Source organism: Sebastes fasciatus, chromosome 14 (genome assembly GCF_043250625.1).
Source record: "Sebastes fasciatus isolate fSebFas1 chromosome 14, fSebFas1.pri, whole genome shotgun sequence".
Classification (NCBI taxonomy): Eukaryota; Metazoa; Chordata; class Actinopteri; order Perciformes; family Sebastidae; genus Sebastes; species Sebastes fasciatus.
In genome coordinates, this window is record NC_133808.1 from 7,965,679 (window position 1) to 7,978,177 (window position 12,499).

The following is a 12,499-nucleotide window of genomic DNA, read 5'->3' on the forward strand; positions in this document are numbered from 1 at the left end:
TTATGAGGTATCGCATAGATAACTCCTCATTTTCAAGTTCACGAATCAGCCGTTCGTCGTCCGTTGCGAAAAGGAAATAAATAGAAACAGGGCTTCGGACAAATGTTCAGCTCAAAACGATGCGCCGCGCACCTGCATCACTCGCAGCCAGTTAGGACGGGGTGTGACGGACATAATGCACAAAAATAGATATTCGAATAGATCAAACCTATGTGTTTTTTTAGGGCAGTCAAAGTTAACGTGACAATAACGTATTAACGCAAATTCGTATTAACGCCACTAATGGCTTTAACGCATTAACTATACGATACTGATATGATATGAAACTAAAAAACCTAAGGAATACATTGGTACCAACCGTGTCATACTAGATTGTTGCAAAGTAGGTTAAATAACGCTCCAAACTCTGGCGAGTAAAAACTGACATGGCCATTTTGGGGTCCCTTGACCTCTGACCTCAAGATATGTGAATGAAAATGGGTTCTAAAGGTACCCACAAGTCTCCCCTTTACAGACATGCCCACTTTATGATAATCACATGCAGTTTGGGGCAAGTCATAGTCAGGTCAGCACACTGACACACTGACAGCTGTTGTTGCCTGTTGGGCTGCAGTTTGCCATGTTATGATTTGAGCATATTTTTTTATGCTAAATGCAGTACCTGTGAGGGTTTCTGGACAATATTTGTCATTGTTTTGTGTTGTTAATTGATTTCTAATAACAAATATATATATACATTTGCATAAAGCAGCCTATTTGTCAACTCCCATGTTGATAAGAGTATTAACTACTTGACAAATCTCCCTTTAAGGTACATTTTGAACAGATAAACTTGTGATTCATTTGCGATTAATCATAATAATTAAATATTTGAATCCATTGACAGCCCTAATTGTTATATTTAATGGAAATAACATACAATATAGCCAACAGCAAGTAGGACACTTTCAGGCGATCTCCCTCCAGTCAGCTGCCACCTTATTAAGGTTCTTATAGTGAAATGAGGAGGTATCATATAGATAACTCCTCATTTTCAACTTCACGAATCAGCCGTTCCTCGTCCATTGCGACAGGAATAAATAAAAACAGGGCTTCTGACAAAAGTTCAGCTCAAAACGACGCGCAGCTGCATCACTCGCAACCAGTTAGGACATGGTGTCATGGACATAGCACAAAAATAGATATTCGAATAGTTTTAGATTTTTTTAGAACTAATATTCAAACGTCATTCTTGGCTAATTTTGACAGCCCTACTATATACCATCTACAAGCTAAGACATCTTACACTCCTCTTTGCCCTTGCCTTTGCCTTTCTTGCCGTTCCTCTTCACATCTTTCCCTGTCTGCTGTGCCTCTTTATTGCTGGCCCCTTGCTCTGCACTCTTTGGTAGATCTAAATCTTCTCCCTGCAACTCATGCTTAATGGCATCTGATCCTATCTCTACTGGTGGAGACATCGCCTGGTTAATGTCCTCCACAACACCCAACTCTCCAACATTCGAAACCTTTCCCTCATCTATAATGGGCCTGGACTCATCTGCTACACGGACCTCTTCCTCAGGCACGTTTTCCTGCTTTTCACACACATTTTCCAAATGTTCCCCTTTTTCAGACGTGGCGTCCTCATCAGCCAAAGAGTCTTTGTTGTCTCTAGGCGTAGTATCTTGTGTATCTACCTGGTTACCCCCATCAACCGTACACTTCTCGCCAATGCTTTCAACTGGCTCGTCTCGTCTATTTTCATTTGACGAACTACCGTCGTTGCTTTCATCTGACATGACACCAACTCCCTCATCCACTTCTTCCTGTTTTGGAGTTTTAGGGAGACTCATCGCCACAGCCACCTCAATATCCATGTCATCAAAGTCAAAAGACCGTCCTTCGTCAATGTCATCCTCATCCTCATCGCTCTCCTGCAGGGTGGGTTGAGATGAATCATCATCAGACTTGTCTTTGCTGGGTTCAGGCAGTTGCTGTGTTTCGCTTTGCTGATCATTTTGACTGTTTTTATGTTCTGGATCTTCTGTGACGGCTGATTCTTCAGTACTGTGGTCCTGCTCAACCGAGGACCCAATTTCAGTTGCTTCTTTTGGAGAGTCTGGTGTATTAATTGTGTCAATGGTATTGATCTCTTCTGATTCAGAGGATGCTTCAGCATTTGGTTCATCAATCTGATCCTCGCACTGTAATGCCTGGCTTTCTACATCATCCAGTTGTTCGGCCTGCACTACAGTCCCAAACAGACTCTTTACAGAGGCAAATGCATCAGCGATTTTTGTTAATGATGCGCTTACAAGACTGTCACTATTTTGGTCATGTGAGCTGTCTGGCTCGACTAAACCTTCTGGTTCCTTCAAGTCTCCATTCAGCTCCTCCTTTTCTGCTCCGTCTGCTTTTAGCTCTGAATCATCCCCGTCAGGACTGGGAGAAAAGGATTCTTGTTCAGTCTCTGCTCCTGGCTCCTCGTCATCTTTGACTGTCTCAGTTGATTCCTCTGGACCTCTATCGGAAACCTTGTTCACGGGTGCAGACAGCTCTGAGCCAGACAAGCTCTCGAGAGCGTCGTGGAAGCCATCAGTAGAAGACATGGACACAGACGTGTTATATTTACTCTCAGAATTGCTTGTGGATTCAGATTTATCAGCGGCAATGTCACCACTGCTTGGAACATGTGATTCAGCTTCAGTGTTTTCCTTACCGCTTGTTTCAAAGGTGTTTTCGGGGTTATTAGCTGTGCATTCAGATGCCAGCTCATCAATAGATCTAACTTCCTCCTCTGCACCATCAATAATTTCTGACTCATGGATGACATTGTCATCAGCTGAGATGTCTGTTTCACTTTTAGAGTTATCTACACTGGAAGAACACTCTTTGTCAAGACCATCAGTGCTCTCGACACCTTTGGAGTTGTCAATAAGATCAGAAGTAGTGAGGTTGGTCTCTGGGACAGGACTGGTTATAGATCCCACTTCTTCTACTTTCTCGGTTTCCAAAGCTCGTTCCTCATCATGCTCATCCTTTCTGGGATCTGTTCTGGATTCCTTGAGAGTTTCAACATGAGCGGGTGCTACTGCCTCTACTGCTTCTACTGATTTATCTTCCAAACTTTGTTCCTTATTCTGTTCATCCATAACATCATCCACCCTTTCTTCCTTGAGAGTTTCAACATGTGCGGGTGCCACTGCCTCTACTGATTTATTTTCCAAACTTTGTTCCTTATTCTGTTCATCCGTAACATTATCCACCCTTTCTTCCTTGAGAGTTTCAACATGAGCAGGTGCCACTGCCTCTACTGCTTCTACTGATTTATCTTCCAAACTTTGTTCCTTATTCTGTTCATCCATAACATCATCCACCCTTTCTTCTTTGGGAGTTTCAATGTGAGAAAAGGTTTCAGTAGTTGCCACGGCTTCTGCTGCTTCTACTTTCTCCATTTCCAAAGTTTGTTCCTTGTTGTGCTCATCTGTAACATGATCCATTCTTGATTCTTTGAGAGTGTCATTGGGAGAAACGGTTTCAGTGGGTTCCACTGCTTCTACTCCATCTACCTCCACAGTTTCTTGCCTGTCTTGCTCATTCTTAACTTGATCCACGCTTGACTCGTTGAGGGTTTCAGTGACAGAACCATCAATTTCAGGTTCTGTCGTTGGCACATTATCTCTTGCAGCAGATCCAATGTCCATTTCTGTTTTGCCCTTTTTTATATCTGTTCCATCTTTTTGTTGGTTCTTATCCTCTTGCGTTCCTCCTTTCTTTTTGCCTCTCCTCTTCCTTTTCTTCCTTTTCCCTGAAGCAGCAGCGCCCTGAGGCTGAGGATTACTGGATATTTCCTCTGCCTCGTCGTTCTCCGCCTCTTCAGTGTTCTCAGGCTCTTGTTGAGGTTCAGTGTTTGATACAGCTGGGATGGACTCATCAGGTAAACTTTCTTTCCTAACATCTTGGGCAACTTTTTGCTGATGACATGATTCTGTATTTCTCAAATTACTTTTCTCAACATCTTCCTGTTTGTTTTCTTGCTCTTCAGAAAGGTTGTTACATGACTCTCTAATGTCATCACTATGTGTGTCAACACTACCGCTTTTGGTTTCTGTCTTCCCTAAATCTGGGTTACTTTTCTCCCCTAAATCTCCCCCTGTAGGCGTATCTGTTTCTGGAACGTTTTCCTCAGGACTTTTTACAATCCCTTGAAGCCCAGGGCTGCAAACGATTAGATCTTTGACCTCTGTGAATGATTGGTCATTAATATCAACATTTAAGTCCTTGCTAAGGCCATTTTCTTCAGCATTGTCTTCTTCTATGGCGGTCTTCTTGTCTTCTTCTAAGCATATCAGTTGTTCTTCTGTTGGCTGTTCTTCTGCTGCTTCACTAGATGTTTCCAGTGTGGACACAACAGCAACATTACAGAGTGTATCAAAGCTTGAGTGATTCTCTTTGGCATCCTCAAACATTTCTTGATGCTGCTCTGGATCCACCTCTTCCTCTCTGCTACTTCTCAACTGAGTCTCCTCTGTGTGGCCTGAGAGATCATGAAGAGTACACGGTGATCGAGGGACAAAAAAAATGTTGACTTAAGACATGATTTTCAAAACTGTAATCTTGGAGAGGAAGTGCATCAGCAGAAGTCAATTTAAGGCAGAACACCCGATTGATTCAGTGGCCAAGAAGAGAAGAACAGAGCCAAGTTGACCAACAGAAGCACAAGGAGAACAAGAAGAAGAAAGGCAGGAGGAACACCGAAATGAAGTTCTTGATCCCCAGCACGTCAGTGCAACAAGAAAAGAAGTCTGAAGCCGGCGACACAAAGTTACATTACAGTGCATATACAATAATGTTCCTTACACATACTATTTGCTTCTAAAAATAACTCTAAAATGCTTTGTACCATCAACCCTGTGGAGACCAGTCAGCATTTACTCACCTACACCACTTGCATTAACAGAGTTAGTTGTGATTCAGAACTAATATGTATTAGCTGAAATGATGAAGAGGGTGCAAGAGATGAATGAAATTAATTAAAAGCCAAAACAAAGCCAATAGCAAAGACAAAGTGAGGTGTTGCGGAGAAAAGCAGGAGGTCGGATAGATGTCGCTTAAAAAGGATAAGGCTGGGTTTCTCTATATTATTCTTGTCAACAAATTCCATGAAAGACTGAAAATAAGTAAATAATGCTTTAGTCTGTCTCTCACTACTTTCCGACTTTCCTAACCCATCAGTAGCACAAGCACATTGGTTCCTTCTACAGACGTACATTTTTAAAAACTGGTCGCAAATACATAATTTTGTTTTCAAAAGGCTCAGTAATTTCCTAAAAGCAGCTGGTCACTATAGTTTTTGGTAAACATTACTCAAACAGGAGTCAATAGTGCATTTGTTGGGGACTATTTTCAGCTGCAGATTAATGAGTATTTACGTGTGTGTGTGATATGTGATAAATACGAGCTCACGAGTTTCATTTTTGAAGGCACCAATTGTCTGTTTCTAAGCTCAAAAATGAACTTTCAGTCTCAAGAAAAATATAGAATATCACCAGACTTATCCTTTTAGTTTACTGCAAATCAGAGTTAAAGTATCTTTTGACATTCCAGGAGCACAACACTGGAAACTGAAGAGTTCACTCCAAAATTAGACATTAACCATTCGGAAATTCAGATATCAATTGTGAAAAAAATAATTACATGTGTAAGCTCAGTACACCGTATCCATTTTGATATTTTCATTGCTGAATTTTCTGTTCCATCACTACTCTGAAGCATTTTGGAATGAAAGTCTTCAGACAGTTTTATGCCAAGCCATGCAGTGAGAAGTGTTTATTCCTCTGTGTTTTACCTAGCATGCTGTTCCCCTCCGCTGGGGAGGTCTTGGCATCCTGAGCCGGTTGGGAGGCAGGGTCTGCACTGGAGGTCCCGTCAGCGTCTGTCTCACCAACCTCTCCGTTGATGTTTAGATCAGGTCCCAATACTATTCCATGTTTCTAGACAAAATTAAAAGTGAAACATTAGCTCCATAGATTACATACCTTGAAAATAAGTTGCAATGCTGTATATTTGGTTTGAAAACTGAGTTTGAAAACAACAAAGTAAACCTAGAATACATCTGCACTTGTAATTACTTTCTACCTTCAATAAACCAGAATCTGGTTTTACTTGTTAAGCTTTAGGAACCATGACAACGATATTCAAAACGGTATCATCACACTTGCAGCTGAAATAAGCATTCACACACTGACTGAGTACCTTCAGAATGTCTTTCAGCTTCACCACCTCTTCTCTGAGCTCATCTCGCTCAACTCGGATTGGATCTGTGTATTCTTTCTGTCGCTCTAAGGCCTGAGCAGAGCCCCCCCAGGTGGCAGATTACGAAAGAAAGTGATGAGAAAAGTGTACAAGGGGTGAAAAGAAGTGAAAGATGGCATTCAGTTTCATGCAAAGGAGATACCGAATTAATGTCGGCAAAAAGTAAATGCTGAACGTGATGAAGTTAATAAAACACAAAACTGCTGCAACAGGGCTCATAGGCCGTACCCCAATCTTTTTATCCTTCCACTCCACCGTCTCCTGCAGGTCAGTTATTTCTCTAACAAAACCTTCCTGTTTGAGTCGCAGCTGACGGATGTCCTAAACGGCAGGAAGAGGAAATCAAGTTTGAGATGTTGAGAGAGAAAGCAAAAAGAGAAAGAAACAGTGCATGCATATGTAGTGTGAACAAAAAGAAAGCTGTGAAATGTACCCCAACATGCAGCCTTTCTAAGTGACAAACTGACTAAAAGGCAGCTGCTTTCCTTTCTTAATATCTGTCTCCATCTCTCCACTCCCAGTCTACGTGACACACGTTCACACTGGGGGACAAATACTCACATTCAGCAGCTCTTCGCTTTGCTTTAGCGTCTCCTTCATTTCACTGAACTGGAACTGAAGCACAGTGTGGGCATGCTTCTCTCGCTCGAATTCCTGTGAGGAACAAGAGACAGCTTGTCAACCAATAACCCCTTCGTTTTCATTATGAACATCTATCTCATACAGACCCCACCAACAACATTACAGGAAAGCTACTTCCATCGCTGTTAAGTGTGATGTCAGTTGTCATTCTGAGAGCTGGGACACGTTACAGTCCTCATTTGGTAGATATACTGCACATAATATCGTATGTCCTTAATAGATAGTGTGTTTTTATGACACTATTCTTAAAATTGATAATATTATAGACCACAGCCACATATTTGTTTCAATGACTATCACTGTCTGCCTGCTGTACCTTGACTTTGTCGTCATGTCCCCGGCGCGACTCAGACAGCAGTTCCTCCAGCTCCATGAGCGAGTCCTTGAGCGTGTCCACCTGGTACATCAGGTTGTTTTTCTCGTTATCCAGCTGGGCGTTGGACACCATGGCCTTGCGATACTTCTCATCCACTTCTACTAATGCATCCTGGTGTCATGACATACAGAGAAAAGAAGAATATAACAGGTGCTGGCTCAGACCGAACACATCCACAAACAAAACTGCAGAGTCATACTTTCCTCTATCAAATAGGATGGACAAGCTATATGTTTGGAGTAACAGCTGGCAGAGAATCCCAACAATGCAAGAAAGTATGTGGAGGTCAGTATACTCATCTGTATCACACAACTTTAAACCACGATAAGTGGGAATTTAAAAAGGTGCTAAATTCGATATCCAGATCATTAATATAGCAGCAAACAACTATTTGCTATGCTTCTCATCGCTTTGTTGACGTAGCCGGGCTGGCCGAGTATTGAGGACAGAACCTGCCAAGATAAAAAATAATTAAAAAAAATAATAAATGACTCGATTAATAAATGATTGACATTAAATGTAGCAAAAATATAAAAAAATAAATGTAGCCATTAATTAATTGATAAAAGGTGACATAAATTGCTATTTCTGTTTTCATTTGCTTTTTTATTTATTTATCTTTGTATTAATTCCTTTATTTATTTACTCTTCCGTTTAATTTTCACTTTTATCTATTTATTTTTTGCATTTATTATTTATATATTTATTAATTCATTTATATATATTTATTTTTTCAACACAGAAATAAATAAGTTTAGGGATATAAATAAGGGGTGAAATGCAAAGGGGAAATCATGCATAAATAAATAAATGCATAAATACAAAAATGCATACATTTAAAAATAAATATAAAATGAATACAAAATAAAAGCAAAAATAAGTAAATAAATTTGAAAATGAATACAAATAAATAAATAAAAGGGAAAATTAAACAGAAGAGTAAATAAATAAGGGAATTAATACAAAGGTAAATAAAGAAGCAAATTAAAACAGAAATATCAATTTATGTCACCTTGATAAATTGTGACATAAATTGATATTTCCTTTTTAATTTACGTCACATTTTAATGCAGTCATTAATTCATTGATAAAACGTGACATAAATTAAAACAGAAATATCAATTTATGTCACATTTTATCAATGAATTATTGACTGCAATCATTTTCAATATTATTTTTGGTACATTTAATGGCATATTTATTTATCGAGTAATTTATTTATTCATTTTTTATTTTGGCAGTTCCATGTTGAGAGCCGTTGAGAAGCAATAGATATCCTCCCAATCCCGTATTTAGCACCTTTAAGAAGAACAGGTCAACACACACAGACAGAGATGAAGAAAGGCGTACAACATGCAGATGCAACTTTGCCAGTTAGATCAACAGTTAGCAAGTTTGAACACAAGTTAGAAAACATCTGCCCATGGAAAAATCAATGAGAAACGATGCCTTATACAGGCACGCCATTTGAGCTTCACAAAAGGGCTGCAGTTATACTACGGTGTTCTAGTGTGTCGATATTTGTGTTGAGTCTGGAGCACCAGTATTGCTCCTAAAATATTCCATTTAATTATTTCAGTTTCAAAAGTCTTCTTTTTTTCCCATAGAATCCCATAAATCCACTGTGCCCTTTTTGGGTAATATAACAGTGAATTAGTTACACATATTACTGCATATCCGACCCACCGTCTAAAATCACCAGAGGAAGTTAGAGACACCAAACCTATTAGTTCATACTGAGTTTAGAGGTGGGAATTCTGAGGGTCTCTCTCAGGCTTATACCTTGACTTCTTTTAGGTTCTGCATGTACTTGGTTTCCACATCTTGAATCTGATCCTTCAGTTCATGAATCTCCTGGTGAAGAGTGCAGCCAGCAGCAGTGAGCAGAGAAGCACAGGGTGAAAGCAGACATCAGAAAAGGTGACGATGCAGAAAGTTTGGCGACGGGGCAATGAGAACAGCAACGCAAGTGTTTGCAGAAAGAATGAAAATAGCATGACAGCACAGACCTGTCTGTTACATTTACTCCTTTTACATATAGAACTTCCCAGAGTACAAGAGTAAGATAGTTTTTTTTCTAGAGTGGAGGAGACTCGTGCCCTCTCCCAACTTGTTGTTTTATGAAGTATATCTGGGTGGAGATTACTCTGCCTCTTCTACCCTGAATTTGTCATCATATCTGCTCTGACATAATACAGCAGAAACTCTTCTGTAATCGAAATGGGTCAATAATTCAAAATGTTGTAAATTCTCAATGGGGCAATAATTAGGGGTGAAAAGATAATCAATTTTGGTCAATTAATGAATTAACAAATAATTCTTGAAACTGCAGTCTTAATTATATGACAATTATTTGCAACTACGTTCAATGTTTAAGTCCATTTTCCATATAATACACACATTCAATATATGCCATTTACGTTGTAAGCATCATATGGCCCAACTTCCTATTTTCTGAGTGACTGTATACATAAATTATTGTTCTCATGGTGATGTTATGATCCAATAACCCTGTGTGATACCTAACAAAAACCACGATCCACAAGGAAATGTCCTCTCTGTCCGTAGGAAGCTACGTCTCTTCAGCATTACCTTGATTTCTCGTATGGACGTCTCTGCATCTACAGTTATAGCCGTCTCGCCACTTCCTCTCCGCGAGGAACTCCCGCCTATGGAGGTGAGGGTTGCTGCTGTTAAGGCAGAAGCTGCTCGAGATCCCTGAGGAAGAAGAAAATTACTTTTCAAAAATATTTTTTAGTACTTTTTAGTACGGAAGCCCCGAGAGGCAAGTGAGGAAAAAAAAAAAGAAGAAATCTGGTGATCCATTTTCTCCCGTGTTTACGACTTAACAACAGGTGAAAAAAAAGAAGTTTTCTTCCGGGTGAGTTTAAATTTCTCCATGAATTCTAAACACAAGGGACATATATTGTGTGTTAGCAAGATATGTAAATTAAAACTCACTTGGAAGAAAACATTAATGCTTTTAGTCCTATTTAGAACATGGGGTAGTGGTACACTTTAGCCTCTTGTGGACAAAATGAGCATTACAACAACAAATACTTGTAATAAAAAAAAAAGTTTTCACTTGCCAAAACGTTTTTTTCTCCCCAATTTTACAGATACAATAAATTTAAGGAACTTAAAAAGCAAAACACCTTTTCTCAACCTGTTCTTAAGTCATAAACACAGGAGAGAAAACAACTTACATCAGACTTAGAAAATTGATCACCAGTTTATTTTTTTCTCACTTGCCTCTCAGGGATTCTGTATACTAGCACACAAAGTATAAAGTACAACACCCCCACTCATTATTCTTCATTAACTGATGTCACTTTATGCATGTTGAGTAACTAAATACACAGCATTTAGTGATGTGATCCACTCACCTTCTCAAGATAATCTCTGTCCTCCACCTGTTGGGACAAATAAAATATAGTCAGATCAAACAGAGGGTGATGTGGAGGCCACAGGGCCGAGAGGACGAACTGAGGGAGGAAGGAAGGAAGGAAGTCCCAAAATCCTCACTACAGGCTGCTCAGCAAGGATTCCAATCGGCTTTTTACTCATGAACATATTGAGAAAAGTTAGTACGGGAGGCGTCAAAACTCCTTCAGAAATTAAAACCACCAAAACACAACAGGTCAAAAATGAGTGAGTGTGACACAGTATTCCATTCAACAACAGATCACGTGTTAAAAAACACTTCAAACAACAGGCCACCTTCGGTTTTCACTTCCTACCACACACACAAAAACAGTCCTCTGGTAGTCTCCACAGTTAAAACACAAATTAACCTCTGACACAAACACCGCGTGCAGCCCTTGTAAGGTAAAGTGCACAAAAACGGAAGGACGGGTGGCAAAAAAAACTCAGCTCACATCACAGCCGCGGCGTCCTGCGGGCGCAAAGCGACTCACATCAGAAAAGTCAGGAATAGTAACATCGTCCAGGTCCCGGGGGAGGCCGCTGCTACTGGCAGCACTCCTCAAAAAACTGGCAACAGAGCCACAGTTGTCCTACATCGGCCACCAGGGGGTGAAACAGAACAACAAAGAAGCCAAAAAACAGGGCAGGTCAACACTAGGAAACACCCACCAGGTAGGAATTCATGTTGAGAAAAGCACATGGAGAAGTTGAGACGGTAAAGAAGTATTCACAAATCATCCTTAGTGCTCAAAAAGACCAAAAGTCATTCAACTTTACTCGTAAATCTAATTCTGTTACCTCAGGTTCTTCCTCTTTTTTTATGGAGAATATCTTTCTCATTATAAGCCATTATATATTATTATATGCTGTCCCTAAAAAGAATGAATAATGTTTCTCAGTCATGGTGATTCCTTGTCAATAATACATTCACTGTACAGTAGTAACTTAGAATACAGAAGTACAAAATACAAGATTTAGTTCAAGATTTATGTATTTTGATTTCTTCAGCCGGTGACCGATCAATCAATAACATCTAAATCTAAAAAAGAATATTTTAAAACAAAGTTTTTTGGGAATGACACCCTCAGCTTAAACTCACTCTGTTGCTACAGGCTTGTAACAGATGGCTCCAGTCAGCCACTGTACTGTGGCTCGTCTAAAACTGTGAGCTGGACTGACGAACACACTGGCATTAAATACTTATATTTCAGGTAGGACTGTCAAAGTTAACGCGATAATAACGAGTTAAGGCAAATTTAGTTTTAACGCCACTAATTTCTTTAACGCAACTACCGATATTGATCTTCCGGAAGTTGCAGTAGTAGTTTTAAAGCTAGGTACTAACACCAAATGAAACTAGAAAAAACCTGAGAAATCCATTGGTACCAACCATGTCATTCTAGCTTGTTGCAAAGGAGGTTAAATAACGCTCCAAAGTTACACTAAATTTTGGCGAGAAAAAACTGGCATGGACATTTTTCAAAGGGGTCCCTTGACCTCTGACCTCCAGATATGTGAATGAAAATGGGTTCTATGGGTACCCACGAGTCTCCCCTTTACAGACATGCCCACTTTATGATAATCACATGCAGTTTTGGGGAAAGTCATAGTCAAGTCAGCACACTGACACACTGACAGCTGTTGTTACCTGTTGGCCTTGAGTTTGCCATGTTATGATTGGAGCATATTTTTAAGCTAAATGCAGTACCTGTGAGGGTGTCTGGACTATATTTGTCATTGTTTTGTGTTGTTAGTTGATTT

At 39.8% G+C, this 12,499-nt stretch overlaps 1 protein-coding gene across 23 annotated transcripts in view; it reads right to left on the reverse strand.

The window, feature by feature from the left end:
- The window catches only part of lrrfip1a (leucine rich repeat (in FLII) interacting protein 1a), a 55,799-nt gene that overhangs the window by 5,488 nt on the left and 37,812 nt on the right, over positions 1-12,499 (reverse strand). For 4 of the 23 annotated variants that reach the window (XM_074658443.1, XM_074658444.1, XM_074658446.1 and 1 more), the window contains 10 exons: positions 11,191-11,328; positions 10,699-10,725; positions 9,905-10,030; positions 9,095-9,166; positions 7,253-7,423; positions 6,856-6,948; positions 6,523-6,615; positions 6,235-6,327; positions 5,828-5,972; positions 28-4,516 (listed from right to left, as the gene is read on the reverse strand). In XM_074658443.1, the coding sequence (XP_074514544.1) occupies positions 1,272-4,516; positions 5,828-5,972; positions 6,235-6,327; positions 6,523-6,615; positions 6,856-6,948; positions 7,253-7,423; positions 9,095-9,166; positions 9,905-10,030; positions 10,699-10,725; positions 11,191-11,328 (4,203 nt within the window). In that variant the 3' untranslated portion in view covers positions 28-1,271. Of the gene's footprint in view, positions 1-27; positions 4,517-5,827; positions 5,973-6,234; positions 6,328-6,522; positions 6,616-6,855; positions 6,949-7,252; positions 7,424-9,094; positions 9,167-9,904; positions 10,031-10,698; positions 10,726-11,190; positions 11,329-12,499 lie in introns of those variants that run through there. The other 19 variants (XM_074658454.1, XM_074658455.1, XM_074658458.1 and 16 more) reach the window with 15 other exon arrangements.